The sequence below is a fragment of the Ochotona princeps genome, chromosome 13, assembly GCF_030435755.1.
Source record: "Ochotona princeps isolate mOchPri1 chromosome 13, mOchPri1.hap1, whole genome shotgun sequence".
NCBI classification, from domain to species: domain Eukaryota; kingdom Metazoa; phylum Chordata; class Mammalia; order Lagomorpha; family Ochotonidae; genus Ochotona; species Ochotona princeps.
The window spans coordinates 57,455,058-57,482,670 of NC_080844.1; the positions used below are offsets into that span (position 1 = coordinate 57,455,058).

The 27,613-nt window shown below is 40.0% G+C and overlaps 1 protein-coding gene and 1 non-coding gene across 5 annotated transcripts in view; one reads left to right on the top strand and one right to left on the bottom strand.

Annotated features, from left to right (window-relative positions):
- ATRNL1 (attractin like 1) overlaps positions 1-27,613 on the top strand; it is a 558,159-nt gene that overhangs the window by 25,002 nt on the left and 505,544 nt on the right. For all 4 annotated transcript variants that reach the window (XR_009246557.1, XR_009246558.1, XM_058671950.1 and 1 more), the window contains exons 4-6: positions 2,090-2,218; positions 7,418-7,626; positions 26,026-26,200. Coding sequence is in view for 2 of the 4 variants with exons in the window: in XM_058671950.1 (XP_058527933.1) it covers positions 2,090-2,218; positions 7,418-7,626; positions 26,026-26,200 (513 nt within the window). In the remaining 2 variants the exon portion in view is untranslated. The remainder of the gene's footprint in view (positions 1-2,089; positions 2,219-7,417; positions 7,627-26,025; positions 26,201-27,613) is intronic.
- Positions 10,114-10,219, bottom strand: LOC118759468 (U6 spliceosomal RNA). The gene has a single exon (XR_004996203.2). It is a non-coding gene; the product is annotated as a U6 spliceosomal RNA (small nuclear RNA).

The window sequence follows — 27,613 nt, forward strand, 5'->3', positions numbered from 1 at the left end:
AAGAATCTTTTCCTTATGTTCGATTGAAGAGAGCTTAATTATCATGTGTCATGGTGAAGATTGTGTTTTGTCAATCCTTTTGGGAGTTCTGCTCCCCTCCAAGATGTTGCTTCCCAGTTCTTTCTCCGTATTAGGGATGTTTTCATTTATTATTTCATTGAATACAGTTTTAAACCCAACTTCTCTTTCTGTGCCTTCTGGAACTCCCATAACTCTTATATTTGGCATTTTAATCGGGTTTCTTCATTCTTGAATACTTTTTTTTTTTTAGCTTGAACCAGCTCTGCTTCCAGCTTTTTGATTATTTCATCATTGTGGCAAGAAATATCTTCCAATTCTGAGATTCTTTCTTCTTCTTTCATTCTATTATTGAGACTTTCCACTGAGTTTTTGTTTCAGTGTTGCTCTTTCCTGTGTGATATATTCCTTAAATTCCTTGGAACTCCTGCTTTACGTGCTTCTCATTGTTGATAAGAAGCTTTACAATGAATTTTCTGAATTTTGTATCCCCTATTTCCTCAGTTAACTCTGAGGTTGGCAAAAGCTTTTGTTCCTTTGAGGGGAGTCTTGATTGTGCCTTTGTCTTTTATTTTGCTCTTGGTCATTGTACTTCTGGTTAACAGATTCTTCTTGGGGCAGGCTTTTAAGCTGTGTCACCCACAGGTCTACGGTTTGATTTTACTTATTGTGGTTGGTACAAGATTCTTTGTTTGCAGTCATTTGTGCCACTCCCTCCAGAGAGTTTCAAGAATGGGCTCTTGTGTTTGGCTTCCACCATTGTCTCCATAACTCCAGCTCCTGGCCCACCAGTCTCTACCTCTTGTAATTGTGTGCTGTGGCTGCACTAATTTCTCTACAACTTTTCTTCCACTTTGTATCAAGCAGTTACCAGGATTTGGGAGGTGTTCTACATGTCTAGGTTGTTGGTAGTGCTGATCTTGCCAGAATCTGTTGGCTGTTATGTGTGAGGGCTACTCGTACCTATACTGACCTGTAGGATGCCAAAGTTGATATTATTTTCCCTGTGGGACCAGCTGGAAGTAGTTTTTTTTCCCAGCTCAGGGCATGTCCCTCCAATCTTTTAGCCTTTGCCACACTGTACAAAATGGTGCTGGATATGCCACTGGTGGATTTCTGGATCTGTTGGCCATTACACCTTGGGGTTACTTGGACCTATTTTGGGTACCTGTAGAATGCCACATCAGGGCAATGCACTGAGCCAGAAATGAGTTCACGCCTATCCTAATGAGTGTGCAGTCCTGTCTAATAGCCTTTGCCTTCCTACACAAAATGGCAGGCAATGCAGCTCTGGTGGGAGTCTGGGCTGTGAAATCCATCCTCTTCCAGCACTGTTTGTGTGGGATCTGCTGCTCTTTCTCTGCTCCTGGTTAAATCAAAGAAACCAGCAGGATGGGCAGTTCTCTGGGTTTACTTCCTGAACTCCCTCCCCTATTTTCTGGAATGTTTCCTCTGGTTCACCCTGGGTAATAATTCTCTGTTGAAATGTGTCCTCATCCTATTCCACCATCTTGATTCTCCTAGGAAGAATTTTCTATATATAAAAAAGGAAACACCAAAAGCATGTATTTGAAAATTATTGAATACGTTTTGGTTAGTGCATTGGAAATGCATAACTTTAGCAATATCCTGATATTCAGCTGGTGTGGAGTGTTTTTCTAGCTTTATGAAAATTTGCAATGGGTAGGAAATCATAAAGCTAGAAGGTCACTTGTTAGAATAGCAGAATGGCTCTGAATGAAGTTTTATATATGAGTTAAATAAAAGGCCACCCTTCAGCTTTATGATGGGATGGATAGTAGGATAAAAGAGGGCAGTACAGACCAAGTGGTGATTAGAAGAAGGAGTTTGGTAGCATAAAGGTAGATGTCAGTTTATTGATAGTAACAATAGAACTCACAGTTATGGATAGGGACTCATTTTAGACTTACTCTCTTTTTAGTTATTCATTCTAATGTATATGCTTTATGGTTCTGCTTAAGAGTATAACGTTTTGAGTAAATTAGTTAAAGTGCCTTGGTTGAAGTCATATGTATATTGATGCATCCAATGTTCAATTATTTTCTTTTAGTGGTTTGATAGTTCCTGAAGTAAGGGGAAATGAAACTGTTCCTGAAGTTGTGACAACATCTGGCTATGCACTGTTACATTTTTTTAGTGATGCTGCATATAATTTGACTGGTTTCAACATTTTTTATTCGTGAGTATTTTTTAAAATTCCATCTTGTGATAGATGCTTGTAATTTTCTTAGACTTTATTATTTGTTTTCATAATTGTCATATAACAGGAACAGACTGATATGATACATGCCAAATTACACAGATAAAATTTACTAATCCTGTGTCAGAATAACTTATGAGTTGAGGAAACTGGATTAGTAAGTTGTTTGGTTGGAAGTTAATTAGAAAATTAAAATTTCTTGATGGTCCAGTGATTATGTAAACTGTTACAAACTAGTGTCACTTTACTGGAAGCAGAAGAAGTGTGGTGTTAAAGGGAATCCTGAACCACCTTTCTGTACCCTAAGATATTTTATTGATAATTTTCAGAGGGGCTTGGTAGCCCTGTTGGTAGCCCTTCTTTATTCTGGAAATTGTCCTTAATGCTTTACATTCATTATATTGTTTAATTCCCTCAGACAAATTCTGTCAGGTGGCTGTTTTCCATTTTACACATAAGGAAAGTGAGACTTAGAAGATTAAAAAAGTGGCTATGTCATTATTTCTTCTAAAATAATAACAGTAACATTCATTGAGAATCTGTTAGGTGTCTGACGTTTTGCACATACCTTTTCCTTTTTTCTAATAAATTTACTTTTGATGATATTTACATAGTTAAGAAGGATGCATGCCCATGTGGACCACTGATTAGGGTTGGGAGGGTTGAGGAATGGGGGAAGTGGATGAGACAACTGTTTCCAGTCTCCTTTTTTCTTCCTGTACCTGGGGAAGTGGAGAGAGTAGGGGAGAATGCCCTTCCCAGCAGCCTAACCGCATCAGTGCCTGGGGCTGGGGAATGGCCGCATGTTGTCATCCCAAGCTCCCCAGTGTGAAGCATGTCCCAAGAGTACTGCTCAAGTGGTTTTGATAGTTCTAGGGTATTAATTTCATTGTTCCGCGGTTGAGGAAATCTTTCCAAGGTCCACTAACTGGTATAGTCTACCTTAGAGTCTCTACTTGCCCAGATACTCACTGTCAAACCTTGGCTAAGGGCACAGTCTAATTTGTTCTGCCCTAAATGAGAATAGACATCCTCTATAGGCCTCAATAAACTGGTTGTCATGTACCCCATGAGCATCTGGGCATGCCATCTGCTGCACAGGCTTCAGCAACCAAAGGAGACCAATTCTGATACATGTACTCTACTGTCTGACCACTGATCTTGTGATTTTCACTGTGGTTGAAGTTCTGAGTGGTCCAGTTGGGGGGGGTCCCCAAAGAAACCTCACCAGAGGTTCCCATTACCAGAGGTTTCAGTCCATTACCCACATCAGCCTACACACACAGCGGTGGTTGCAATCTCTTGGTCAGTTCTGCTCCCAGCCCCATCTTATACACAAACCAACTGATACTGCAGCCCAGCCTACCCCCTGCTGACTATACAGTTGGCCCTCAGGTACACCAGAAGGAACTGCAGCCTAATTGGGGCCCATCCCCAGCGTTGGTTTCTGCACGTTCCAGTTCGTGCAGCATAATGGCCCCGTCTATGCCACATCTCTTTCGGCTCTTGTACACATTGATGAGTGTTGGGGCCTAACTCAGCCTGACCAACTGTGCTCTCTAGCCCACACTCATATGTCAGGTGCCATCACTTTTTTAGCTAGGCCTGCTCCCAGCCATGATTATTTTCATGGGTGGAATTGCAGCTCATCAGAAGGGTGCCAGCATTTTCCCTGCTAGGCCTACTCCCAGCCCTCGATCTTGTACTTTACAGGTGGTTCTGCAGTCCAACCAGACAGGACTTGTGCCCCAGCCCCAGTGCCTGCTAGCTGATGCTGCGGCAAAGCCTGACAAGCCCTTAGTGACTCTTGCTCATGCATACAGCAGTGGTTATGTTCGCTTAGCTCAGCCTGGCTCTCCCCCAAGCTAGCTCAAATGTAGGCCAATGGGTTTTGTAGCCCTGCCCAGCCTGGTCTGCTCCCAACCCAGTTGTCATGCTCACCAGCAGGAGCAGTGACTCATCAGCGGAGTCCTTGCAGCCACCCCCCCCCCCCACCAGACTTGCCCCCATCGCCAGGTCTTACATAGGCTAATGGATGCTGCAGCCTAGTCTGCCATGTCTTGCCTCACCTCAGCATTCACCAGTGGGTGCTGCAGCCTGGCTCAGTCTGGTCCACCCCAAGTCCAACTCATGCTGGTGGATGCTGCATCCTAGCTCAGCCCGCACAGCCTCCAGTCCTGGTGCTAATGTGAACTGACTGATGCTGTGCCCCAACCCAGTCCTGTACACCTTCCTGGTTCTCTCATCTGCCAGTGGGTGCTATGAATTGGCCTAGCTTGGCTTGCTGTCAAACCTGACCCACATCTATGCTGATAGGTACTGGAACCTGGCCTGGCCTAGGCTGCTCCCAGCCTTTGTTCTTGTGCTCACCTGAAGACTATGTCCTGACGGAGGAATTCCCCAAGCTCCTATATCAGGTTACCTCCTAGTGGAAGATCTCCCAGTGGAAGATTTCATTCTTGGCCTAGCCTGACTTAGCCCAGCTTCTGTCCTGGCAGGTACAGAGGCCTTGCCTGACCAGCCCACATCGATTCTAGCTCTTACTGTTGGGTGCTTCAGCCTAGCCACACCTGGGGCTCTTGCATGGTTCAGCAGGTGCCAAGACCTAGCCCCGCCCATCATACATCCACCCTGGCTCCTGTGAGCACCAGCGGGTACTGGAAGTTAGCCCTGTCTGGTATACCCCAGAACCACTCTACAGCCATGTTGAGGGATGCTACAGCCATACCCAGCCCAGTTTGTTGCCTATTCCACCTCTTGCTCTCTCTAACGGGAATTACAGCCCAGCTGGGGTATCTTCTTAGTTCCCCAGTCAGGCTTGCTCCTAGCCACAGATCTTGTGCATGCTGATGGTTACTCAGACCCAGCCTGGCATAAGCCATCACCCACTTTGGCCTCTGCCATTTGATGCTGCAGCCTGGCCTGGCCTGATCTGCCCCCAGTCCCACATTGCTCAGATGGTTGTTAAAGGCTAGCCATGCCTACCCTGCACCCCATCACTGGCTTTGATGCAAACCAGAAGGTGTGATAGCCTAGCCTAGCCCAGCCTGGTCCACACCTCATTCTGGCTCCTGCATACACGAGTGTACTGTGGTTTGGATTAGCTCTGCCTGTTCTGCCCCCCTGCCCACCCCCACCACCGCCCCGAGCTAACCCATGTACCTGCCAATAAGTGAAGCTGCCCTGTCCGGCCTGACCAACACCCAGACAACTCATATGCTCACCGGCAGGAGCAATGGTCCACCAGGGGACTTAACCAAGTTGCCCCACCAGGCCACTTCAGACCCAGATCTCGTGCATGCCAGCAGGTAGTAGACCCTTGTGTGGCATAGTCTGTTCCCTGGTGTTGGGCTTTGTGTGCTGCTGGATGTCATGGCCAGGTCCACCTCACAACCATTTCTTGGGTGCACCTGTGGATACTACAGCCTGGACCAGCCCAACCTCTTCCCATCCCAACACCTATGAGTGTTGGTGAGTTGCATGGTCATGCCTAACTCAGCCCATCACCACTCCCAACTGTTGAGCAAATGAGCTGATATGGCTGTCCCACAGGGGTAACCCCACAAATCTGCCACAGAGTCTGCTCTCAGACCCAGTTCTTTCACATCCAGGTAGTGTCATGGCCCATCCTGACGTGGTCCACATCCTGCCCTGATCCTCACTGGCAGGTACTGTGGTCAAGCCCTGCCAGGCAGGACCCCAGCCGGGGCTTTCATGTGTGCTGGAAAATGGTGATTGATACCATTAAGCCCAGCTCAGATCTACATCGGCACGTGTAATGGTTTGGCCTCAAATGGTCCTCTGGTTTCCCTACTCTAAACCACCCAGTCTCAGCCCCCTCATTTACCTGCAAGTGGAGTAGCCAGGTTGGAGTAGTCACTTCCCACCTGTCATGTTGTCCCTCTGCAGTCTTCCCTCCTACATATTCCCAGAATCCCTTCCCTGAATAATCCACAGCCCCTCCTGCCCACAAGCGTGCATATCCCCAAGCCCAGGTCCTCTGGCAGTATGTTTATGAGCCTGGGTCCCACTTACCTAGGGCCTGAGCACACTCGGGCATGGGTCCCCTAGACCCTGTCTGTTGCTGTGCTGGCATCTGTCCCCCACATATCTTTAAATAAATAAATAAATAAATAAATATATATATATATTTATATATATATATATTTATATATATATAAATGAACAACAATGCTGGCTCACTGGTATAGTTGACACAAATTTGGCCTTAACCATGCCCAGCATGTCCACCAGGTATTGGCTGCTTTTCTCCCAGTAGTGTAGTATAACATTTATCTAGGTACAGTGCAACCTAGGCAGTTGCCTATAGCTGGGGTGCACATACTTTCTGAATCTAGAGGCTCAGGGTGAAGTGGAGCTTCCAGATGCTGTTGTGTGAATGGCCACAGGGACGCTCTGTACACTATTTTCTTTTTTCATGAATGTAGAAATTGACAACTAGAAATTTTTTAACTGGAAGATTTGTAATTACCCTTCAACCAGCAGCTTAATACAGGGTTTCTTTACCTTACAGTGTGCCTGATTATGTGCACAAGAGAGATTAGATACATATGAGGGTCCTACAGAATATGGAAAAATGGAGTTAGGGGATAAATTATTTTAATGCAAAAAATAAATCCATGCATAGCTTGTTTATAATATGCATTTTTCATGGACTTTTTGAAGACTTCTTTTGGTAGCAGAATATAAGCAAGTTAAAGGATCTTAAAATATAATGTGATAAATGTCCCCTTTTTTGTAAGAAGGTATAGGTGATAATATGCCTTTAAAATATTTAGCCACATTGTGTCTTGGATTCTTGTATAGTTTCAGCTGTTTATGAATTTGTTTGTTTTCTGTGAAATACGCATTTAAAGCATTTGAGTTGCTAAGTCCTCACCAAATGTTGTGCTCGCAGCCCTATAGGTCTTGAGGTTATTAGTGTGTAGCTCCTGGATGTTTGGAGTCTTGCTGGTAAACTCACTGGCTGAATTAAGGCCACATGCAGCTGAATTCCACAGTATAAAAGGGACAAACTGAAGAATTGAAACCACATCGTGAGATTTGTTAATCATCAAATAAGGTGCAGCAGGAAAGTTGTGAAGTTTATGAAATATCAACCAAAATTCTTTTTTTAGTGGATCTTGAGTTTGAGTATATGTGAATTATATTTTACAGAATCAATTCATGTCCTAACAACTGCTCTGGTCATGGGAAGTGTACAACTAGTATCTCTGTTTCAAGTCAAGTGTATTGTGAATGTGACAAATACTGGAAGGGTGAAGCCTGTGATATTCCTTACTGCAAAGCCAACTGTGGCAGTCCAGATCATGGTTACTGTGACCTAACGGGAGAAAAACTGTGTGTCTGCAATGACAGCTGGCAAGGTAAGCATGTGTGATTCATCAGTCTAAGAGATTAATGCGAATTCTGTATTGACCTGTCTTCCTGTAATTTGTACAATCAAATCACATATATTTCTTTGTCTTTTTGAACTGTTTAGATAAGCAGTCAACTTTCTAATGCTCTGCCTGTTCATAAATAGAATTGGTAAAGGCTTTGTCTATGTGCTGTTTTGAGGATTTCTTGAAATTATGTACAAAGCTCATTTTAAATTGTGGGTGTATAATCAGTATATTTTTTTTGTGTAGACCTCACTCCTTGAATTTAATGACTTAACTGAATTCAACTTACAGTACAATGCATTTTGTTTATAATGGATAAATAATTGTATATTGGAAAAATGATTTTTTAGATTCCAAGCTACAGCAGGATATTAAACATTTCTTAAGGAAAGACTGACCTCTTCTGGCTACTTTAAAAAAAACATGAAATATTTTTAAAAAATAAAAGAAGTTTCTTTGGAAACAATTTTATCATCAAAGGTTAGTTTTACACTACAGAGAAGGGTTTTGATTTACATAAGTCTCTTAAGTCTAAAATGATAAATTTTGTAATTGTGGAATTAATTTGAGAAGTAGATCCAGGTACCCATTTATTTGCCTTCCCATAGTACTTTTTTTTCTAATTATATTTAACTGTTGAGAGCTTATTTAGGACCTGTTAATTCTGTTGATAGAGGTAACGTTGACTCAGTATTTGCGTAATCCAAGAAGTGTAGGATCCACATGTGTTATGCAGTACAGCAATAGTACCAGTAGTTTTTACTAAACCTAAGTAATAACTAGAGATATTGTGCCTCTAGTGTTCTGTTCAGAAGTGCAAAAATGCTACTATATTTATCTGAGAGATAGAGTTACTGATGGAGAGAGACAAGGGGGTGGGGCAGGGAAGAGAATATATCTTCCATCCTCTGGTTCATTACCAAAAGAGCCACAAACCAGGAACCTGGATCTCCATCCAGATCTCCCACATGGATGTTGGATTCTAAGGCTGTGGATCATTTTCTGCTGTTTCCTAGGTAGACTAGCAGGGAACTGGATTAGGAGTGGAATCAGCAGGGGCTTGCACCGGTGCCCAGATGGGATGCCAGTGTTGCAGACAGTGACTTAACTGGTTGTGCTACAACACCAGCCCCTAAGCTCTGTCTTAAGTTTGCCTGTTTTAAGCCCAGATTACTAAGTAGTAGGAATGCCAGCTACATTCAGTGTGAGTGTTCTTATTAAATTTGGTTATCTGTTATGAGTCTGGCAGATAGGAATTTCTGGGTGTTCTTTAATTAAAGGGATGTGAGTTTTAAGTGAATGTTTTAATCATTTGTGACACCCTTTCTAAGTGCCTCCAGGTTTAATTGTTTATCTTTTCTGTCTTGAAGCTATAATCATATTCTTTTATGGAGAGAATGATATATCGGTATTACATTTAAGGCAAAAATAGAAGTGTAGTGTTTATACACAGTGTTTGTTTGAAAATGATATTCAATCTTCTTTTTTTAATTTAAAAATTTATTTATTTATATTGGGAAAGCAAATTTACAAAGAGAAGGAGAGGAAGAAAGATCTTCAATCCATTGTATCACTTCCCAAATGGCCACAGTGGTTGGAACTGAGCCGAACTGAGGCAGGAGCAAGGAGCTTCCTCTGGGTCTCCCGTGGGTGCAGGGTCCCAGGGCTTTGGGCCATCCTCCACTGCTTTCCCAGGCCACTAGACAAAGATATAGGAGAAGTGGAGCAGCCAGGACATGAACTGTTGCCCATATGGGATGTCAGTGCTTGGAAGCAGAGGACAGCTAAATGAGCCATGCATTGACCCCAAAACTGGTCTTCAATTTGTCTGCTTTTCAGTAATCTTAGAAACAAAAGAGAAATGCATTTTTCAGCATTTTGTATGAACATCTCTGTCAGTTTTTTTCCCTTATTTTTATTGGTTCTTATTTGAAATGCTGGATTTTCCTGGAGTCTTATAATACAGATCTGGCTTATAACACTTCCTTTATTTTTTCTGGATTTTGCTTATTGACTTTCATATTTTATTATTCTCATCACTAGTACATAAAATAATAAATTCCTGAGTCTAAAATGCTTATTAACATGGAAAGCATGGGAGACAAATACAGAGTGTATTTACTCTAAAGACAAAAGGATAACATGAATAGTCTAAAGCCTAAACATGTGCACTTGCATGGGTTTCTGTGCTCGTATACATTATGTAAATAATGAATGTAAATGGAGAATGTGACGATACTGTATAAATTATAAAATACAGACATCAGACACATTTTAACCATTATTCATAATAGCGAAGGAATTGACCTATGAATTGATGTGAATGATTAGAGAATAGTAGGTTTAGCAGAATGCTATTTTCAGGACAACCAGTGTGCATATTGGTTACTTTAAACCTGAAATGTAAAGGATGAGGTTTCTGGGAGGGAGAAATAGAATTATAGCTCATATACACAGTTATTGTTTTTTTTTAATATGGAACTCTTCACAAATTGCATGTCATACTTGCACAGGGGCCATGCTAGTCTTCTCTGTAGCTTTCCAATTTTAGTATATGAGCTGCCAACGTGAGCACACACTGTTATTGTTTTTTAAACTGATTTTCAGTTGCTCTTAGCTGCCATCTTATTTCATTAGTTTTGAAAGCAAAAGAATATTCCCTATGAATACAGGATTCCCATTAATATTGGATTCTGCATTTAAGGGAGCATAGTCAAAAGTAGGTGGAAATTATTTTCTACAAATTATATTAGGAGGAAGTGATTAGGAAATTGTGGTTTTATTGTACATATAAAGAATGATGATGATCACAGGTAAGGGAGGAGGGTAGGGAGGAGGGTAGGAGGCAGGGAGGAAGGGGAAACAGGTAAGAGAAGAGAGAAAGAGAGAGAAAGAAAGAGAGAAAGAGAAAGAGAGAGAGAGAGAGAGAGAAAGAGATAGAGAGATTGAGATTGGTTTCCAAATAAGACGAATGGAAAATGATTGAAGAACCAGTGATGTTTGGAAATGAAAGCTACAGATACAGATCTCAAAATTGAATGTTATTGTTACTGGAATTGAATTCTTTATGTTAGAGCAATAGTTTGTTGATACCTCCACTGTATTTTATTCTTTGATATTGGTTGACTTACTCTGTTTGAGTCTGTGTTAGTAAATATAAAAAATAATGGTACCTTTAGAAGCTAAAATTTTATTTTTTAGAAAATGTTAATTTATTTTTATTGAAAGGTAGATTGACAGAGAGGAGAGACAGAGAGAAAGATATTCCATCCACTGGTTCACTCCCCAGGTTGCTGCAATGCCCAGAGCTGAGCTGATCCAAAGCCAGGAGCTAGGAGGTTCTTCCATGTCTCCCAAGTGGATACAGGGTTCCAAGGCTTTGGGCTATCCTTGACTGCTTTCCCAGGCTATAAGCAGGGAGTGGGGTTGGAAGTGGAACAGTGGGAGATGGACCAGTGCTCATATGGGATTGTAGCACTTGCAGATAGAAGATAAGCTAGTTGAGGCATTGTGCTGGCCTAATAAGCTAAACTTTTCTTAACACAAAAGAAAAGCCTAACTTTTATATTAGTCTTAGATATTGTTTCTAACATTTTCCTCTCGCTTATCCTACATCATTTATATATATGTATAATATATTATATATATTGTGTATACATATATATATTTTGTTGTTGAAAGGCAGATTTACAGAGAGAGAGGAAGAGAGAGAGAGAGAGAGAGATTGATTGATTTTTATCTGGTCACAGTGGTCTGTGCTGAGCCAATCCAAAGCCAGGAGCCTAGAGCTTCTTTCTGGGTCTCCCGCATGGGAGGGACCCAAGGACTTGAGCCATCCTCCACTGCTTTCCCAGATTATTAGTGGAAGGCTGGTTCAGGCATGGAGAGGCTAGATCTTGAACCTGTGCCCCTATGGGATACCAGTCCTCAGGTGGAGGATTAACCTGTTAGGCCACTGTGCCAGCCCCAGCTACCTCATCTTTAGGTGCTTTTTTTTCTCTCGCTCTCCTTTTGCTTTAGTTTTTCTATATAGAACCTCTAAGGCTTCTAGTTGGCTGTTGCTGTTTTTCCCCTACAATTTTCTCATTGATTATTTCCTAACCTTCTTCTTTTTTTTTTTTTTTTTTTTTTTTGCTTTCTTACTCTTTGAGACAGTTTCAACTTACATAGCAGAATTTCCTGAGGATAAATGGTCCCTGTTTTCCTATAGAAAGTTCTTAAAAACCAAAAACTAGGATTGAACATTTATGCTGCTACTAGTTAAGGTGCTGATATCCCCTGTAGGAGTGCCTGAGTTTGATGCTCAGCTTTGGCTTCTGCCTTCAGTTTTCTGCCGGCAGTACTCTGGGAGGCAGTGGTGGTGGCAGAAGTAACTGAGTTCCTGTCACCCATGTGCGAGACCTCAGTTCTGGCCAAATCCCAGCTGTGGCAGGCGTTCATATGCTGAATGCTGTGGCAGGCATTCATATTCTCTCTGTCTCTCAGAGAAAGAAAACAGAAAGCAAAAATAAAAGTTGAAACAGTAAAGAATATGAAAAATATGCAGTATAGCATTTTGAAAAGCATCAAGTCTGTTGTGTCATATTTAATTTTGTAATAACTCCAGCTGTCAAAGGAAATGCTAAATACTAGATATCAGTGAAAATATCGGGACTCTTGGGTTTTCATCACAGACTTCAAAGCAGATGATTGGTGCCATGGTTTAGGAGTCTTCTTGAGATTCCTGCACCTTGTAGTGGAGTGCTTGAGTTCAAGTTCAGCTTCCTGCTGGCGTGGAAGGGGAGCAGCAGTGTGGCTGGAGTCTCTCTTGGGCCTCGGCACCCAGGGGGTAGACACGGAGGTGCAGTTTCTGACTGTGGCCTGGCCCAGCCCTAGCTGTTGTGAGCATTTATGGGAGCGAGCCAGCAGATGGGCAGTCTCCAGCTCTGTCTCTCAAACAAAATACAATTAAAATTTAAAAATAATAAAACATTCATTTTTAGAACAGTGTTAGTTGTACAGCAAAGTGAAGAAGCAGGTGCAGAAATTTCAGCTTTACTCTCTACCTGTAGCCCGGTCAGATGCCCTACCAGAGTGGTACCTTTGTTACTGTTGATGCCAGTGTGTCTGACACATCACTATCGCTGATGTCTTTGGTATTGAGCATTTGATGGATTTGATCAAATATACCATGACCTGCATCCACCATACAGGGTGGTTTCTAGTCACACTTTGCCGTAGAGAATCTGCAGGGTAGTTCTCGGATGTAAATGTTCCTTTTTTCTGCCTAGTCATGATTTCCTCTCCTAGCCCCTGGCAGCTGCTAATCTTTTTACTGTCTCCATTGTCTTACATTTTGTCAAATGTCATAAATAATTGCTGATTGTTTACTCACGGGGATATGTCCTGAAAATTGGATTGTTAGGTGTTTTTGTTGTGTGTACTTCATGGAGTGTATTTAACACAGTAGGATGGCCACAGTGTCACTAGATCATGCAGTCTTACAGGCCCACAGCTGTCTAATGATGTCCTTTACTGTCCAGTGACATTGAGTGTCTTTGGGTGGTGCACGATTACAGGTGGATTTGTGTAATATCTTTTCTGATGACTTCTTTTACTTAGCAATATGCATTTAAGATTCTCCCATGTTGTTTTGTGGCCTGATTGCCAGTTTCTTTTTTAAAAAAGATTTATTATTTTTAATTGGAAAGTGAGAGGAGGAGAGACAGGAAGATCTTCCGTCCACACCCTGCTGACTTGCTCCCCAAGTGGCTGCAATGACCTGAGCTGAGCCAATCCAAAGCCAGGAGCCCGGAGCCTCTTCCAGGTCTCTCATGTGGGTGCAGGGTCCCAAGGCTTTGGGCTGTCTTCAACTGCTTTTCTTGGGCACAAGCAGAGAGTTGGATGGCAAATGGGGCTGCCAGGATTAGAACTAATGCCCATATGGGATCCCAGCGCATGCAAAGTGAGGACTTTAGCCGCTAGGCTACCGTACCAGGCCCTGATCACCAATTTCTTATAGCTCTGAATAATGTTCCATTGCATGCATATACCAACTTAACTTATCCGTTAACTGACTGAGGTAAATCTTCGTTGCTTCTTGACAGTTTTCATTTAATAACATTTGTTTTATTGTTTGTAAGTCACACGAGAGAAGAAAGCAGTTTTGAAAAGCATTGATATCTTAATATGATTTCCAAACACTGAAGTGTGAGAGTGGATTTGTGTTCATTTGTGAATAGTAAACAGCCATTTGCAAAGTAGAGTTCAGGATGTGGTGTTTCCCCCACGGACTACCTTATTCATTATAACTCCAGGTTTCCCTGTTTGAATCATTGAGTTGAAAACAGATTTGAAAACAAAAGAAGCAGTTTGTTTACTTGGGTTGAAAATGTAGTTGGAAAGTATGGCAGAAACTGTTCTCTCTCCAGCATTTGCTGCATTTTTGTTTTCGGAACTGCATCTTGGCCCGGCAGATGGCCTTCCAGCTCCACACCACGTGTCCCCCATGCAGGTGGTACGGCTGTAACACCACGTTTCAGGTGTCTGTGCTGTCGGAGTGAAGTGCTATGTGCAGGGGCTAGAACATGCAGGTATTTTCCTATGGTTGGTAAGTGAGTATAAACTCTAGTAACCAATAGGTCTATTCACCTCTAGAATGTGTAATTGTAGATAAATTAAATTTTACCATATTGCAGCAAACTATTTAATTGTCCCCTGAAAAGGATATTGAGTTGCTGGCAAGAGATCTGGGCAAGCTGGAGAAATCCATAGTTGGAAAGAGGAAGGTACAAAGAAAGATGCCAGCAACGCCCGTGTTGCCGTGTATCCCAAGCCGAGTGGAGGGACTAGGGTCACAAATAAAACAAAAGAGAAAGAAAAAAAATCACACACACACACTGGGTCATTTGTGTAAGAATGCCGTTTATTGGAAACTCATGCTATCTTTTTTTTTTTAAAGATTTTATTATTATTGGAAAGCCAGATATACACAGAGGAGAGACAGAGAGGAAGATCTTCCATCCGATGTTTCACTCCCCAAGTGAGCCTCAACCGGCCGGTGCGCACCAATCCGATGCCGGGAACCTGGAACCTCTTCCGGGTCTCCCATGCGGGTGCAGGGTCCCAAAGCTTTGGGCTGTCCTTGACTGCTTTCCCAGGCCACAAGCAGGGAGCTGGATGGGAAGTGGAGCTGCTGGGATTAGAACCGGCACCCATATGGGATCCCGGGGCTTTCAAGGCGAGGACTTTAGCCGCTAGGCCACGCCGCCGGGCCCACTCATGCTATCTTAATATACCCTGCCTAGTTCGTCTTGGGGAGTTTTTCCCAGCTCTTTGGCCATTGTATGTCTCGCGTGTATCAGGGAGTTTGCAGTTAGGTCAACATGAACCCATCAGTCATGTGGGGGGACGTTGTGCCCTATGATTGGCCCGCAGTTTCTCAAGCTTTCTCAAGGGCAACCAGTATGAGAAAAAGCAAGATTAGTGCAGCAGGCATATCTGGTGAGGTTAACCCTTGGGGGGCCAGGCCCTGCAAAAAACTAGATCCACAAAGAGGAAGGCCTGGGAAAGGTTGACCAGGATACTTCTCTTACTGCCCAGGGACCCTGAGATGCCCACCTCTGGCATCCTCACCATGGATGCTGTAGACCGCAAGGATGGAGGGAAAGAATTCTAAGTTGTCCCCAGTCTTTGCATCGCTTGTGAAGATCGAAGTCCTGCTTAGGAATATTTGCTTGGTTGAATCTAGGTCTTGTCCACACCTTGGCTGTTTATAGTTGTACCTGCAGAAGAGTTGAACCTTTTTTCCCCCACTCTGCCTTTCAAAATTATTATTATAATTTTATGATACAGTTCCATAGGCCCTGGGATTTCCCTTTCCCCTCCCCAATTCCCTCCCCCCTTACTGAGTTCCCCTATATCATTACTAGAGTATAGTTCTTCTACATAGTCATATGCCCATCATTGCGGGCATGGACAATGACAGAGTCCAGCATCCTATTGTGAAGATATAGTAAACAGTTTCATTGGGAGTCCATCTTTGGAAGTAGAGATGCACACTGCATTGTACCTCACATCTGGATAGGATAGTCTCCATTACATAGTTACTATACATCCCCTTAAATGAAAAAGCCACAAAACAAAGTAAACAACAGGAAGAAAAAAAAAAGAAATTAACACCGTGAGTTTAACCTTTCTTTCCTTTTTTTGGCTGACTTTTTAACTTATTCTTTTTTTAATATATTTTGATTTTGAATTCTGAATTATGTGGTGCAATTTCATATAGGCTAGGATTTCCCTCCAAACTCCCACCCCCGGCAGATTTTCCCCATTTTACTACAGTAGTGCAGTCCTTCATAAGAATTATAATTCTATTAATCCTTATTTAAGTGTACCCCGACATTGTTGATACAGACAACGTCAGGCAGTCCAGCATCCCATTGTCTACACGTGTTCAACAGTTTGATCGGGATCCATCTTTCATCTGAAAGGAGGGAAGCATGTTCCATTAACTTTCTTTTAACAGAGTCCTGTTTCTGAACGTGTTTTTAGATTCTAACATGTGCCACTGGGTGGCAGTATTTACTACAAGAAAAGCACTTTATGTCAAGTTGTGAAAACTTGGTATTTGATTTAAAAGAATGTAAAACCTTAGAGAATATTTTACTGTAAATAATTTTTCCTGAGTCATAACATATTAGTAAATAACTAGTTTAGGACAACATAATATACTGATAAAATTGTGTGTTGCCTTGGAGAAATTTACAGGTAACATATTTTCCTTCAGATTTAATAAAGATGAACATAATCTCCATATTTTGAGTTTGTGGGAAGATAAGTGATTGATGGTGTATTTGATTAGATTCTTCCCTCCTAGCAATCAGATCTGACATTTTGTAACAGTGGTAAAATGAAGTTTTATTCCTAATCTAATTGAAAAGTTGACTATTTAAAAAGAATAGTAATGAGAATCTATTCATGACACCCCGTGTTTAAGAATTAATTCACTTATTTAACTGTAAGCACATTAGCCAGGTTTAATGAAGAAAGTACACCTGACAACCAAGTGGGCATCTCAGTAGAGGATAGAGAGTTCATTGTACATTTAGAGTAGTGTTTTTATGGATTTGGTTTTGAACCTACGGTCCTTCCCCCACCAGCCTCCGTTTCTAATATATTGGAGGGCTCCCTACGTATGGAATTCTTGAAATTTCAAATGGGACCTGATAGCCACGCCTGTTGGTGTAGGGTTGGAAGCTTCTCCTAAGCAGTGGGGCGGAAAGTGGGCCTGAGGGATTTGCCCAAGGGAAGACTTTCAATGTGTAAGTGCTAGGCTGCTTCCAAGGCTTACTTTTACATTTCTTGCCCTCATTCAGCCACACAAACATTTCTGTTTTCTTAAAAACAATTCCTGTTTGGTTCAGTCCCTGGCACACACTTAAGCTAATGTCTACTTAGCTAGTTTAACATTTCCCATTGCAGGAAAGCCACCCACAGTCTTAGGGGCGTGGGCTGGGTGAAGGTCCATCTTCTGTATTTTGTTCAAGTTGGCAATTGGGAGTAGAGCTGGTTATGGTTGTTGTTTGCTTTCTGTTTGTCCTGTGCTGTTGGGGGGTGACCTTGGGAGATTGGCTTGTGCGGTTCAGAGGGCTCATCACTTTGCCTGATGGGATATGCTGGGACCCCCTGCCTCATTGTCATCTGGAGCTGGATGGCTTTTATTCTGTTAGAGACAAAGTGGAAGCCTCAAAGACACATGGAATAGAGACATATTAAGAGGATTGGGTCTACGTAGCACCAACGAGAGGCAATAGCAAGGATTTCCATGACCAAATGCTGGGCCAGAAATTCCGATTTAATTTGCTTAATGTTTTTTTTTTAAATCATGAAAGGATGTTGTATTTTATTAAGTGTTGTGGGTATGGAGGTAATCATAAAGATTTTATTCTTCAGGTTATTAATGTGATAATGTCACATTTATTCATTTGCATATGTGAATCATCCCTGCGCACCAGATTTGAATCCCACTTGTTGTGGAAGAATGATTTTGCTGATGTGTTTTTGGATTTATTGGCTATCATTTTTTAAAAAATTATTTATTTTTATTGTAAAGGCAAATTTACAGAGAGGGGAGACAGAGAGAAACATCTTCCATCCTTTGGTTCCCTCCTTAATTGGCTGCAAGGGCCAGAGCTGAGCTGATCTGAAGCCAGGAGCCAGGAGCCAGGAGCTTCTTTCGGGTCCCTGACGTGGGTGTGGGTCCCAAGGCTTGGCCCATCCTTTACCACTTTCCCAGGCCACAATCAAGGAGCTGGATGGGAAGTGTATAGGACCCAGGATAGGACCCAGCACCTGTATGGGATCCTGGTGCGTGCAAGGGTGGTGACTTTAGCTACTAGGCTACTGCCTAGTAAAGAAATGCTGGGAATTTTTTTTGAGAATTTTTGCGTCTATATTCATAAGAGCTGTTGGTCTTAGTTTTCTTTCTTTGTTCTGTCTTTTTCTGGTTTTGGAATTAAGGAAATGCTGGCTTCATAGAAGGAGTTTGGGAGGATTCTGTCCATTTCAGTTATTTTGAAAGTTTGAGAAGAATTGGAATTACTTCCTGAAAAGCTAGGTAGAATGCAGCTGTGAAGCCATCTGGTGCTAGGCTTTCTTTGTTGGAGGCTATTTATTCATTATTGTCTAAGGATACCGTTCCATAATACATGGGATTTCCCCTCTCCCTCCTCAAGTCCCTACCCCTGTACTGATTTCCCCTCTAGTGTTACAATGTGTAGTCATTTATGAACAGTTGCGAGTCCATCACTCCACTGTTGAAGTTTGTTGGAGACTTGACCATCTTCATCTTAGGTATTGGTGTAATTATGTTTTCTCTGTCTTATTGCCTCTGTTTAGGTAGATTATATGTGTCCAGCAATATATTCAGTTCTTCCAGATTTTCCAATTTCTTGGCACATAGCTGTGTGTAGTAATTACTGATGATCCTTTTTATTTCTTTGTTACCCATTTTAACATCTCCCATTTCACTTCTGATTTTTAATAATTTGGTTTTGCCTCTCACCTCCTTTTTGGTTAGTTGGGCCAATAGTGTATCAATTTTGTGTGTGTGTATCTAAAGCCTCTTCATTTCACTGATTTTTGCAGTTTTTGTTTCAGTTTTGCTTATTCTCTAGTATTATTTCTTTCTTCCTAATAATTTTGGGTTTGGTTTGTTCTTATTTTTCTGGGCCCTTGGGCTGTGTTGTTAAATCATTTATTTGATAGCTTTCCAGTTTCTTGGTGTAGGCATTGATTGCTATGAAATTTGTTCATAATACCACTTTTGTTGTATCCTGTAAGATTTGATTGGTTGTTTGATATTTTCATTCTTTTCCAGGAATTTTTGTATTTACCTTTTCATTTCTTCTATGACCCACTGTTATTTCAATCTTCATGTGTTTGTATATTTTCTAAAGTTGCTCATTTCCATGTTCATTTCATTGTGGTCAGAGAAGATTGATGGTATGATTTCAGCATTTTTTAATTTGTTGAGATTTGCTTTATGGCCTAGTGTGTGGTGTATCCTGGAGAAAATTCCATGCACTGATGAAAAGAGTGTGTATTATGCAGCCATGGAATGAGATGTCCTGTAGCTATTAATGATCTACGTTTGTTTCATAGTGTAGATTAGTTCTGGTATTTTTTGATTTCCTGTCTCGTTAATCTCTGTTGATTAATATGGGGTGTTGAAGTCCCTGTTGTTATTGTATTACATTCCCTGTCTCCCTTTAGATCTATTATTTCTTGCTTTAAATAACCAGACTCCCTGGCCCTGGGTGCATATGCATTTACTGTAATCACATCTTCTGTATAAGTGATCTGTAATCATTACAAAATACACTTGGCTCTTTGAACAGTTTTTGTTTTTAAGTCTGTTGTATCTGATATTAGGATGGCTTTTCCAGCTCTTTTTTCTTCTGTTATCAGTGAATGTTTTTTTAAATGTATCATTTCTCCTTCAGAATATGTGTATCTTTGTTGGTAATATGAGACAGAGCGATAGAGATAAAGAGATGTTTCATCAGCTGGTTTACTCCCCACAGGGCTACAACAGCGAGGGCTGAGCCAGGCCCACGCCAGGAGTTAGGGGCTTCATTAGGCTCTCCAGTGAAGGTGCAAGGGATCAGGAAGTTAGCCATGTTCTTCTGCTTTTCTAGACACGTTATCAGGAAGTTGGATGGAAGTGGAGCAGCTGGGACTCCACCTGGTACCATATGGGATGCTGGCTTTGCAGGTGGTAGCTTAACCTATTATACCACAGTGATAGCTCAGGATTGTACCCTTTAAACAGTTAATCACTCTAGGTTTGATTTATTTATTTAGCCAGTCATCTTAACTAATTATACTTACTTTTCTTGTATCTAAAATGAGGAGATTCATAATAAAATTAATATTATGAAGCTTTAATACAATTCTAAGTATGTCACATTAAATATCATCTTTACAAAATCCTGTGTTCTAAGTATAATCTCCACTATTAAATTGAAGCTTAAACAATTTTAGTACCTTTTTTAAATAGGAAAGCTGGGAAGTAGGAAAGCTAGCTTTGACATCATAGCTCATGCTTTTAATCTTACATTACTCTAAGGTGTCCTTTCATTTATCCATTTTTCAAGTGATTAATTGATTCAGTCATTCAGTAGTGTCTACTGAAGCTAATCATGTAGGAGTTGTAGGCCATGCTAAGTTTCTTTTTCCTTTCGTTTCAAGAGTGATGAGAAATCATTGAAGGATGTTGAATGAAGGAGTGATAACAGTTAATACATCTTTTAAATTATTGGGGTTTTTTTTAAGGGGAGTTGATGATATTTGTTGAGGAAGGAATTGTTGGTTTTACTCTGAGAGAAGTGATAGACATTAAAAATGTTTCTGAGTGTTCAGGCATAGAATTTTAGCCACAAATCAAAATGGACTCTGTCTTTAGGACCTTATCAGTTACACCTGGCCAGGCATTTTTTCCCGTAGTTACCTGTTTTTGGCGGTTCTAGATTGGTTAAATGAACTGGGAAGGTATGGTAGTACTTGAGATGTTGAAGCACATCTATAGTCAACCCTCTGTACCTGCAAGTTTAATTATCTGAGGATTCAGCCAATTTCATATCTGAAATATCTATAGTAATATGGTGTGTGTGCTGAACATCAATAAACTTTTTGGTGTCATTGTTCAGTACACAGTGTAGTGTGGTGACTGTTGACATACATTTATGCTGCATTAGGTATTACAGAAAATGTAAAGATGGCTTAAAGTTACGTGGCAGTATGTGCATTGGTTAGATGCAAATACTAGATCATCTTAGATAAGGTGCTTGAGCATCCACTGATTTTGGTACCTATGGAGGGTTCTGGAACTTGTCACTCACTCATATTGAAGGATTCATAATAAAATTAGTCATTAGTGTATGTCTCTGTTTCAACACGTGAAAAGCCTGTAATACCTACATCCGAATGAATTTCAAAACAGGTGGTGGACTGCATGTGGAGTTTGGGAGAAAGACCTTAAAAATGGCAGCAAGAACTTGGTCTTTTAGCTGCTGGATAAGTGAAAGTGCCATTCTGTGAGGTGTTACACAATAGTGCATGAGATAGAAGGTAGTAATCAAGGAGCTGGTTTAGGATGTATTGAGAAGGTTGTTAAACAGGCAAGTGAAAATGTCAACTAGTAGCTGAATTCATGAGAGATTGTGGTGCTTAAGATTATAAATTTCAGAGGGATCAGTGTATAAATCCTTCTTAACCCCCTTTTTTTTTACTTCAAAAACTGACTCAGCAGCCTGTCACTAATGTCTATAGTTAAAAAACCATTGAAATTTATTTATGCTTTATTGTCAAACTATACATGACCCCGTGGATTACTAAACTGTATATAACTGCTAGAAAAATAATGTATTAAATCTTTATGAAAGTACACAATAGTATTATTGTATTATATCTTTTTCAAAATGACTTTGTTCTATCCTGAAGAGGTTCTCATTGACTCAGGGAAGTTACACAGAGGAAGAGTGAAGAGGAGATTTTGTATAAGGGATCAGATTTTGACATTGTAGAGGATGTTTCATGGATGTGGCTTTATAAAAAGGGAGTTTTGGGTGGTCTTAAATATGAATATCAGTGTTTAAATTTTAATGGCTAAGAAACCTTTGTGAGAATATAAAATATTGTTAATACTTTTCATTGGTATTTATTAATTAACATTTATAAGTTGTTTATACAATGTTGAAAACTAGAAATTAAGATCTAATTTTTCTTAATCCTTTAAATTATTTTTATAACTTATACTCTAAAGTAGACTAAAGCTAATCTTTAGAGTTTGGCTTTAGATAATTCCCTCTAATATTATAATTGCTACAAGTTACATGAAATGTATTAGTAAGATAGGAAGTTTGTATAGGAAATTGGGTATTTTAAAATTCCCATTTGAGAGGCACAGTGACATAGAGGGACAGAGAGATCTTCTAGCTTAGCTGGTTCATTCCTCCAAGGAGCACAACAAGTGGGTCTGGGCTAGGATGAGCCTGAAAGCCTGGAACTCAATCCAGTCTCTCCCCTGGGTGGCAGGGACCCAAGGACCCAGGCCATTATCTGCTGCCTTCCGGGGTAAGCAGTACCAGGTTTTCCAAGTGCCGGCTTAGCGTGCTGCACCGCGACTCCCTCCCCTTTCTTAAGACAAAAAAGGTTGTTGCAGTGTTGAACTTTTCCTTTTAGGAAAGAATTCAGTATAGCATGAGATGCTATTGGACAGCATTTTGCCCATATTAGGATTGATCCTCTTATGCCCTGCCACTGCGTTACCAACCTGGTTAATAGAGTATTCTACATCATTTGTCATTTCAACTTGTTCACAGCATACTCGCCAGGAATAGACTCTGTCTCAAGAAACTGTTTTCTCTGCTCTTCCATGAGAAGAAATACCTCATTTATTAAGGTTCATCATGAAATCTTAGTAGTTCATTCAGTCTTAAGCCTCTATTTCTAATTCTGAGATTTGAAAAAATTTTGAAAACATCTGCATTTAGCTTTTTCATTTCTTTCATGGTTGGAGTCATATTCTGCTCACCCCCTATTATTGCTGATATGTTGATGTACTCTCGTGAATCACAAATGTTCTCAGTGATATCTAGAATGATGATTTACTTACAAAAGATTTTCAGTGTATTTTTCCTATATTCATTAAAGGAATTACTATATATGTTAGCTTGGCCTTATGAAATAATTTCTTATATAATAAGATTTGAAAGTTGGCATTTTTTTTTAAAGATTTATTTATTTGAAAGTCAGAGTTACAGAGAGAGAAAGAGCTTCCATCAGATAGTTCATTCTCCAGATGGCTGCAATGGCTGGGGCTGGGCCAGGTCAAAGCCAGGAGCCAGGAGCTTCTTTCGGGTTTCCCATGTGGACCCAAACATTTGTCTTCTTCTCCACTTCTTTCTCGGGTGCATTAGCAGGGAGGTGGAACAGAATCGGAGCAACTGTGACTCAAAGTAATGCCCATAAAGATGAGAGCATTGCAGCTGGGTTAAACCACTGGCCCCTGAAGTTAATTCTTGATCCGTGGACTGCAGAATAGATGTATTTATAGACAGGATAATAACATTCTCTCTGCACCTAATCCCATCAGAACTCTTGGGTGACCAGGTACATTTCAATAAATAGTATTATTTTGAAAATAAACTTTTTTCCTAGTATTAGGACTCAACAGTGTGCTTAAGATAGTAACTGACATCGTAAATAGATATGCTGTTATCCAGCCTTTGTTCCGTTTATAGCACACACAGTGTGTGTATATATGTATAGTCTCAGGATTTGATCCTGGAGAGTCTCAGGATTTTCAGAATGGTGAATTCAGATTGGCTTTAGGTTACAGTCACCAACGATCTTTGCCCCTATTAGGAGAACAAGATTGTCTTTCAGTGCTTTGGAACCAGGCATTGACTTTTGTTTCCTAGACATTAAAGTCTTCAGAGGTATCGTCTTCTGATGTAAGATTGCTTTTTCTGCATTGAAAATCTGTGGTTCGATGAAGCTATCAATTTTGTTAGATCTTTTGGATAACTTGGTGGAACTTCTACATCAGCACTTGCTGGTTTACTCTTTGATGTTATGGAGATGGCCTCTTTTGTTCAGCGTTGTGACCCGGCCTCTGTTGGTTTCAGAATTGTCTCTGCAGCCTTCAGCGGCTCTCCTAACCTTCACAGGATTGAAGAGATTTAGCACCTTGTTCTGCATCAGAGTTTGGCTTAGGTGGCAGTTTTGATCTTCTGTTACACTCTTAAGTGCTTCTCCTCAACAATAGGACACTTTTGCTTCCTTATCATTTGTGTATTTACTTGGAGATGCACTTTTTTTTAAAGGATTTGTGTTTTGTGTGTGTATTTGGAAATCAGAGTTAGGGAGGGAGGGAGGGAAGGAGAGAGAGAGAGAGAGAGAAACTTGCATCTGCTGTTTACTTCCCAGGAGCCAGGAGCTTCATCCTGGTGCGTGCATCACGTGGGTGTTGGGATGGAGGCATTTGGGTCATCTGTTGCTTTCTCAGGAGCCGGGATGGAAATCGATCAGCTAGGACTTGAGCCAGTGTCCATATTTGTTGCCCGACTAGCTCCGCTGGTGGCTTTACTCACTACACCAGAGCACCTGTTCTTGGACAAGTCTTTTAGTTTCCTTCAAGAACTTTTCTTACATTCATACCTTGGTAGGGTTTGGTCCATTGTGGCTTTTGATGCATTCTATTTGCTAAATGTAATACTTGGAGGCAATTGTAGAGTTATTGTTTGCACTAATTTCAGTGTTGTGTCTCAGGGACTAGGGAATTTTGAGGAGAGAGGGGTTGGATCTCTGTTGGCTGATCAGTGGAGCAGACAGAACAAATGCCCATTTATCAATTAAGTTCCGGGTCTTGTGTAGTAGTGGTTCATAGCACCCCCAAACAGAGGTCACAGATCACCGCAATGCATGTGCCAATAAAACCTTTGAAATATTGTGTTACTGCAGTGAGACACAGAGATGAAATGAGCACATACTGCTGGACAAGGTGACACCAATGGATTGTCCAGTGCATAGTTGTCACATACCTTCAATTTGTAAAGAAAAGTACAGGACATACAAAGTAACAGAGTGATGTGAAAGAAAAGGAGACATGCCAGTAAATGTTCATTCCATGAGTTTTATACATTAATTTGTATTTGATTTTATGTAATTGTGTTATTTGTATTTTTAAGAGAACTTCTAGTCTAAGCACTTTATGCACCATATTTAAGCCTATTTTGTTTCATCAAAATTAAAATAGTTTGTGAGGCCAAAAGTCTTTTAGGATCATGTCTTCCATTACTTAAATTGAAAAACACTGATCTTGGTTAGTCTCTCATATTCTACAAATGGGAACAAAGACTCATGAATAACATTAAGAATAGGAAAGGGTTGTGTTTTTATTCTTATGGTATTTAGAGTTATTCTGCACTAATTAATACTTTTTATTTTATTATGCATAATAACTTTTTCTTTGTGAGAATATATGAGGATCTCTACTAAAGCCAGTTTTGGTTGTTTTTAAATGATACTAATGAAAATATAATTATTTATTTGATAGTTTGTAATTTATATATGCTTTTGTTTATATTGTTTTTACATTAAATACTAATAATATGCCTTGGCGATAGATTATTTCCTTTTTATAGATGAAAGTTTGATGATGAGAGAGGTAAGTGTCCAAAGCCTCAAGTCTCAGAATTGGAGTTTGACTGTGTTGTTTTCCATTGTAATATTCTAAGCATGTGGGGCTGGTGCTATGGTAGAACGGGCTAATCCTCCATCTGAAAGTGCTGGTATCCCATACAGTGCCTCTTCATATCCTGACTGCTCCACTTCCCACTCAACTCCCTGTTTGTGGCCTAGGAAAGCGACAAAGGATGGCTCAAGTCCTTGGAACCCTGGACCCATGTGGGAGCCATGATCCAAAGCTCCTGGGTTTAGATCGACTCAGCTTTGGCTGTTGTAGCCATTTGGGGAGTAAACCAGTGGATGGAAGATCTTTCTCTCAGTCTCTGCTTCTCTGTAAATCTGACATTCCAGTAAAAATAAACAAAAATTTAAAGTATGTCTGTAGTTTTATATTATTTAAGTATTTCCTGTAGACTGTGATATTTATTTGGACAAATGCAAATCTGATTGAGTACATGATATTGTTTCTTTCTAGGCGTTACATTTGCTGTTAGTATTGTTCTTCTAGATTATCTTCATACTGCTTTTTGTATTTTATTTGCTAATATGAGGCATGGAATTTTTAAAATCTCTTAATCCACATATAATCTTTCCATAATGTAAGGCTTTTATTTAATCCAGTGTGGTGTTTGATTTTTATTTTAATAGGTCCTGATTGTTCTTTGAATGTTCCTTCTACTGAATCTTACTGGATTCTGCCAAATGTGAAACCCTTCAGTCCTTCTGTAGGTCGGGCTTCACATAAAGCAGTTTTACATGGGAAATTTATGTGGGTGATTGGCGGATATACTTTTAACTACGGTACTTTTCAAATGGTCTTGAAGTAAGTATTTTCAGATATTTTTCAATCAGTTTTTCCAAGCTGGACTTTTTTGCTGTTTGTTTGTATGGTTATTTTTGTGATTTATGTATTTGTTAAATAGGAGTGATTTAGGAATATATGAACTCATTACGTCCTTAGTTAATTATGTAATTATAATACAGATTTGTTTGGTGTAGAAATTTCATTTCCTCTCTATAGTGTTTTTAATAAATTCTCAGTATGAAAGCATTAATTCCAGATAAAGACAGGCTATGAGCATTTCTAGCATAATAAATCCTGCTACACATACACAACAATACTTTCAATTGCTTCTGTAAATTTTAGTTTACCTGAACTTTTACTTGGTATGTGCTTTGCAAGCTATTGTTCGGAGAATAGTGCTCATATTATAAAACTGATCATTCATTTGCTCTTGTCTCAACAGAGATCAGTCTCTGGGGATGATAAGGGGAGCCACAGGGATGGCAGCTTTATCTGATTTCTATAGTCTGTGATTCTGTTTGTATTTTATTAACTATTCAAAAATGGAAAAGAGGAAGTAGGATAAATCCTTTGATTATTAGCACTGTTTTTAAGGATAGTACTCCTAATGTGAAGTATTGGTACAAGTCTACCATCAGCCAGTCAGAACTGCCTTTAGACAGAATACTGTAATGGCATACATCCAATAGAACTGTCAGACTATCAAATAAATCTAACAGACATAGTGAAAATTGAGTTTCAAGTAAACAACTAGTAAATGTTTGTGTGGGAAAGTTCCTTGCAGTATTTATATTTTTTGCTTTATCTCAAATATTGCATAGGTCATAATTAACCTAGAAAGTTGTTTATGTGAAATTGATTTAATTTGGAATCCTCTGTTTTATCAAACTATTTACCCTTTGACTATATTAACAATTGATTTTTAAGATCTCAGAAATGCTAAGAGAAACTTGCTTTAAAATTATGATTGCACGTGATAAATTAAATGATAAAATTAATTCTTTAGGGAGAAAAATTTTAAAGATAAAATTTTTGTAACATAATATATGATGCTAAAATATAGTAGAAAGAATTGAAAAGAGTTGGTAGAAATACAATGAATTAAGACATAACAAGAATCTGAACAAGTGATGAAATTTAAATGGGAAGCTAGAAGAAAATGAACTGTAATTAAAGAAAATGAAAAATCTGTGATAACAGAATTGAACTTTGAATTAAATTGTGGTAGTTTCAGAGTTGAATTATGAAGGTAAGGGAAAATTGTCAAGGACACAAGAAAATTTTAAAAGTTTTTATTCTGAAAATATTGAATACCATGTTTGAAATTAATTGATGATTATTATTTGATACTGTTAAACTTTGTATTTTCAGTTTGAACAAAATCAACTTTTTTTGTGTGTGTGTAAAACCTGGATCTTTGAGTTGCTGTGT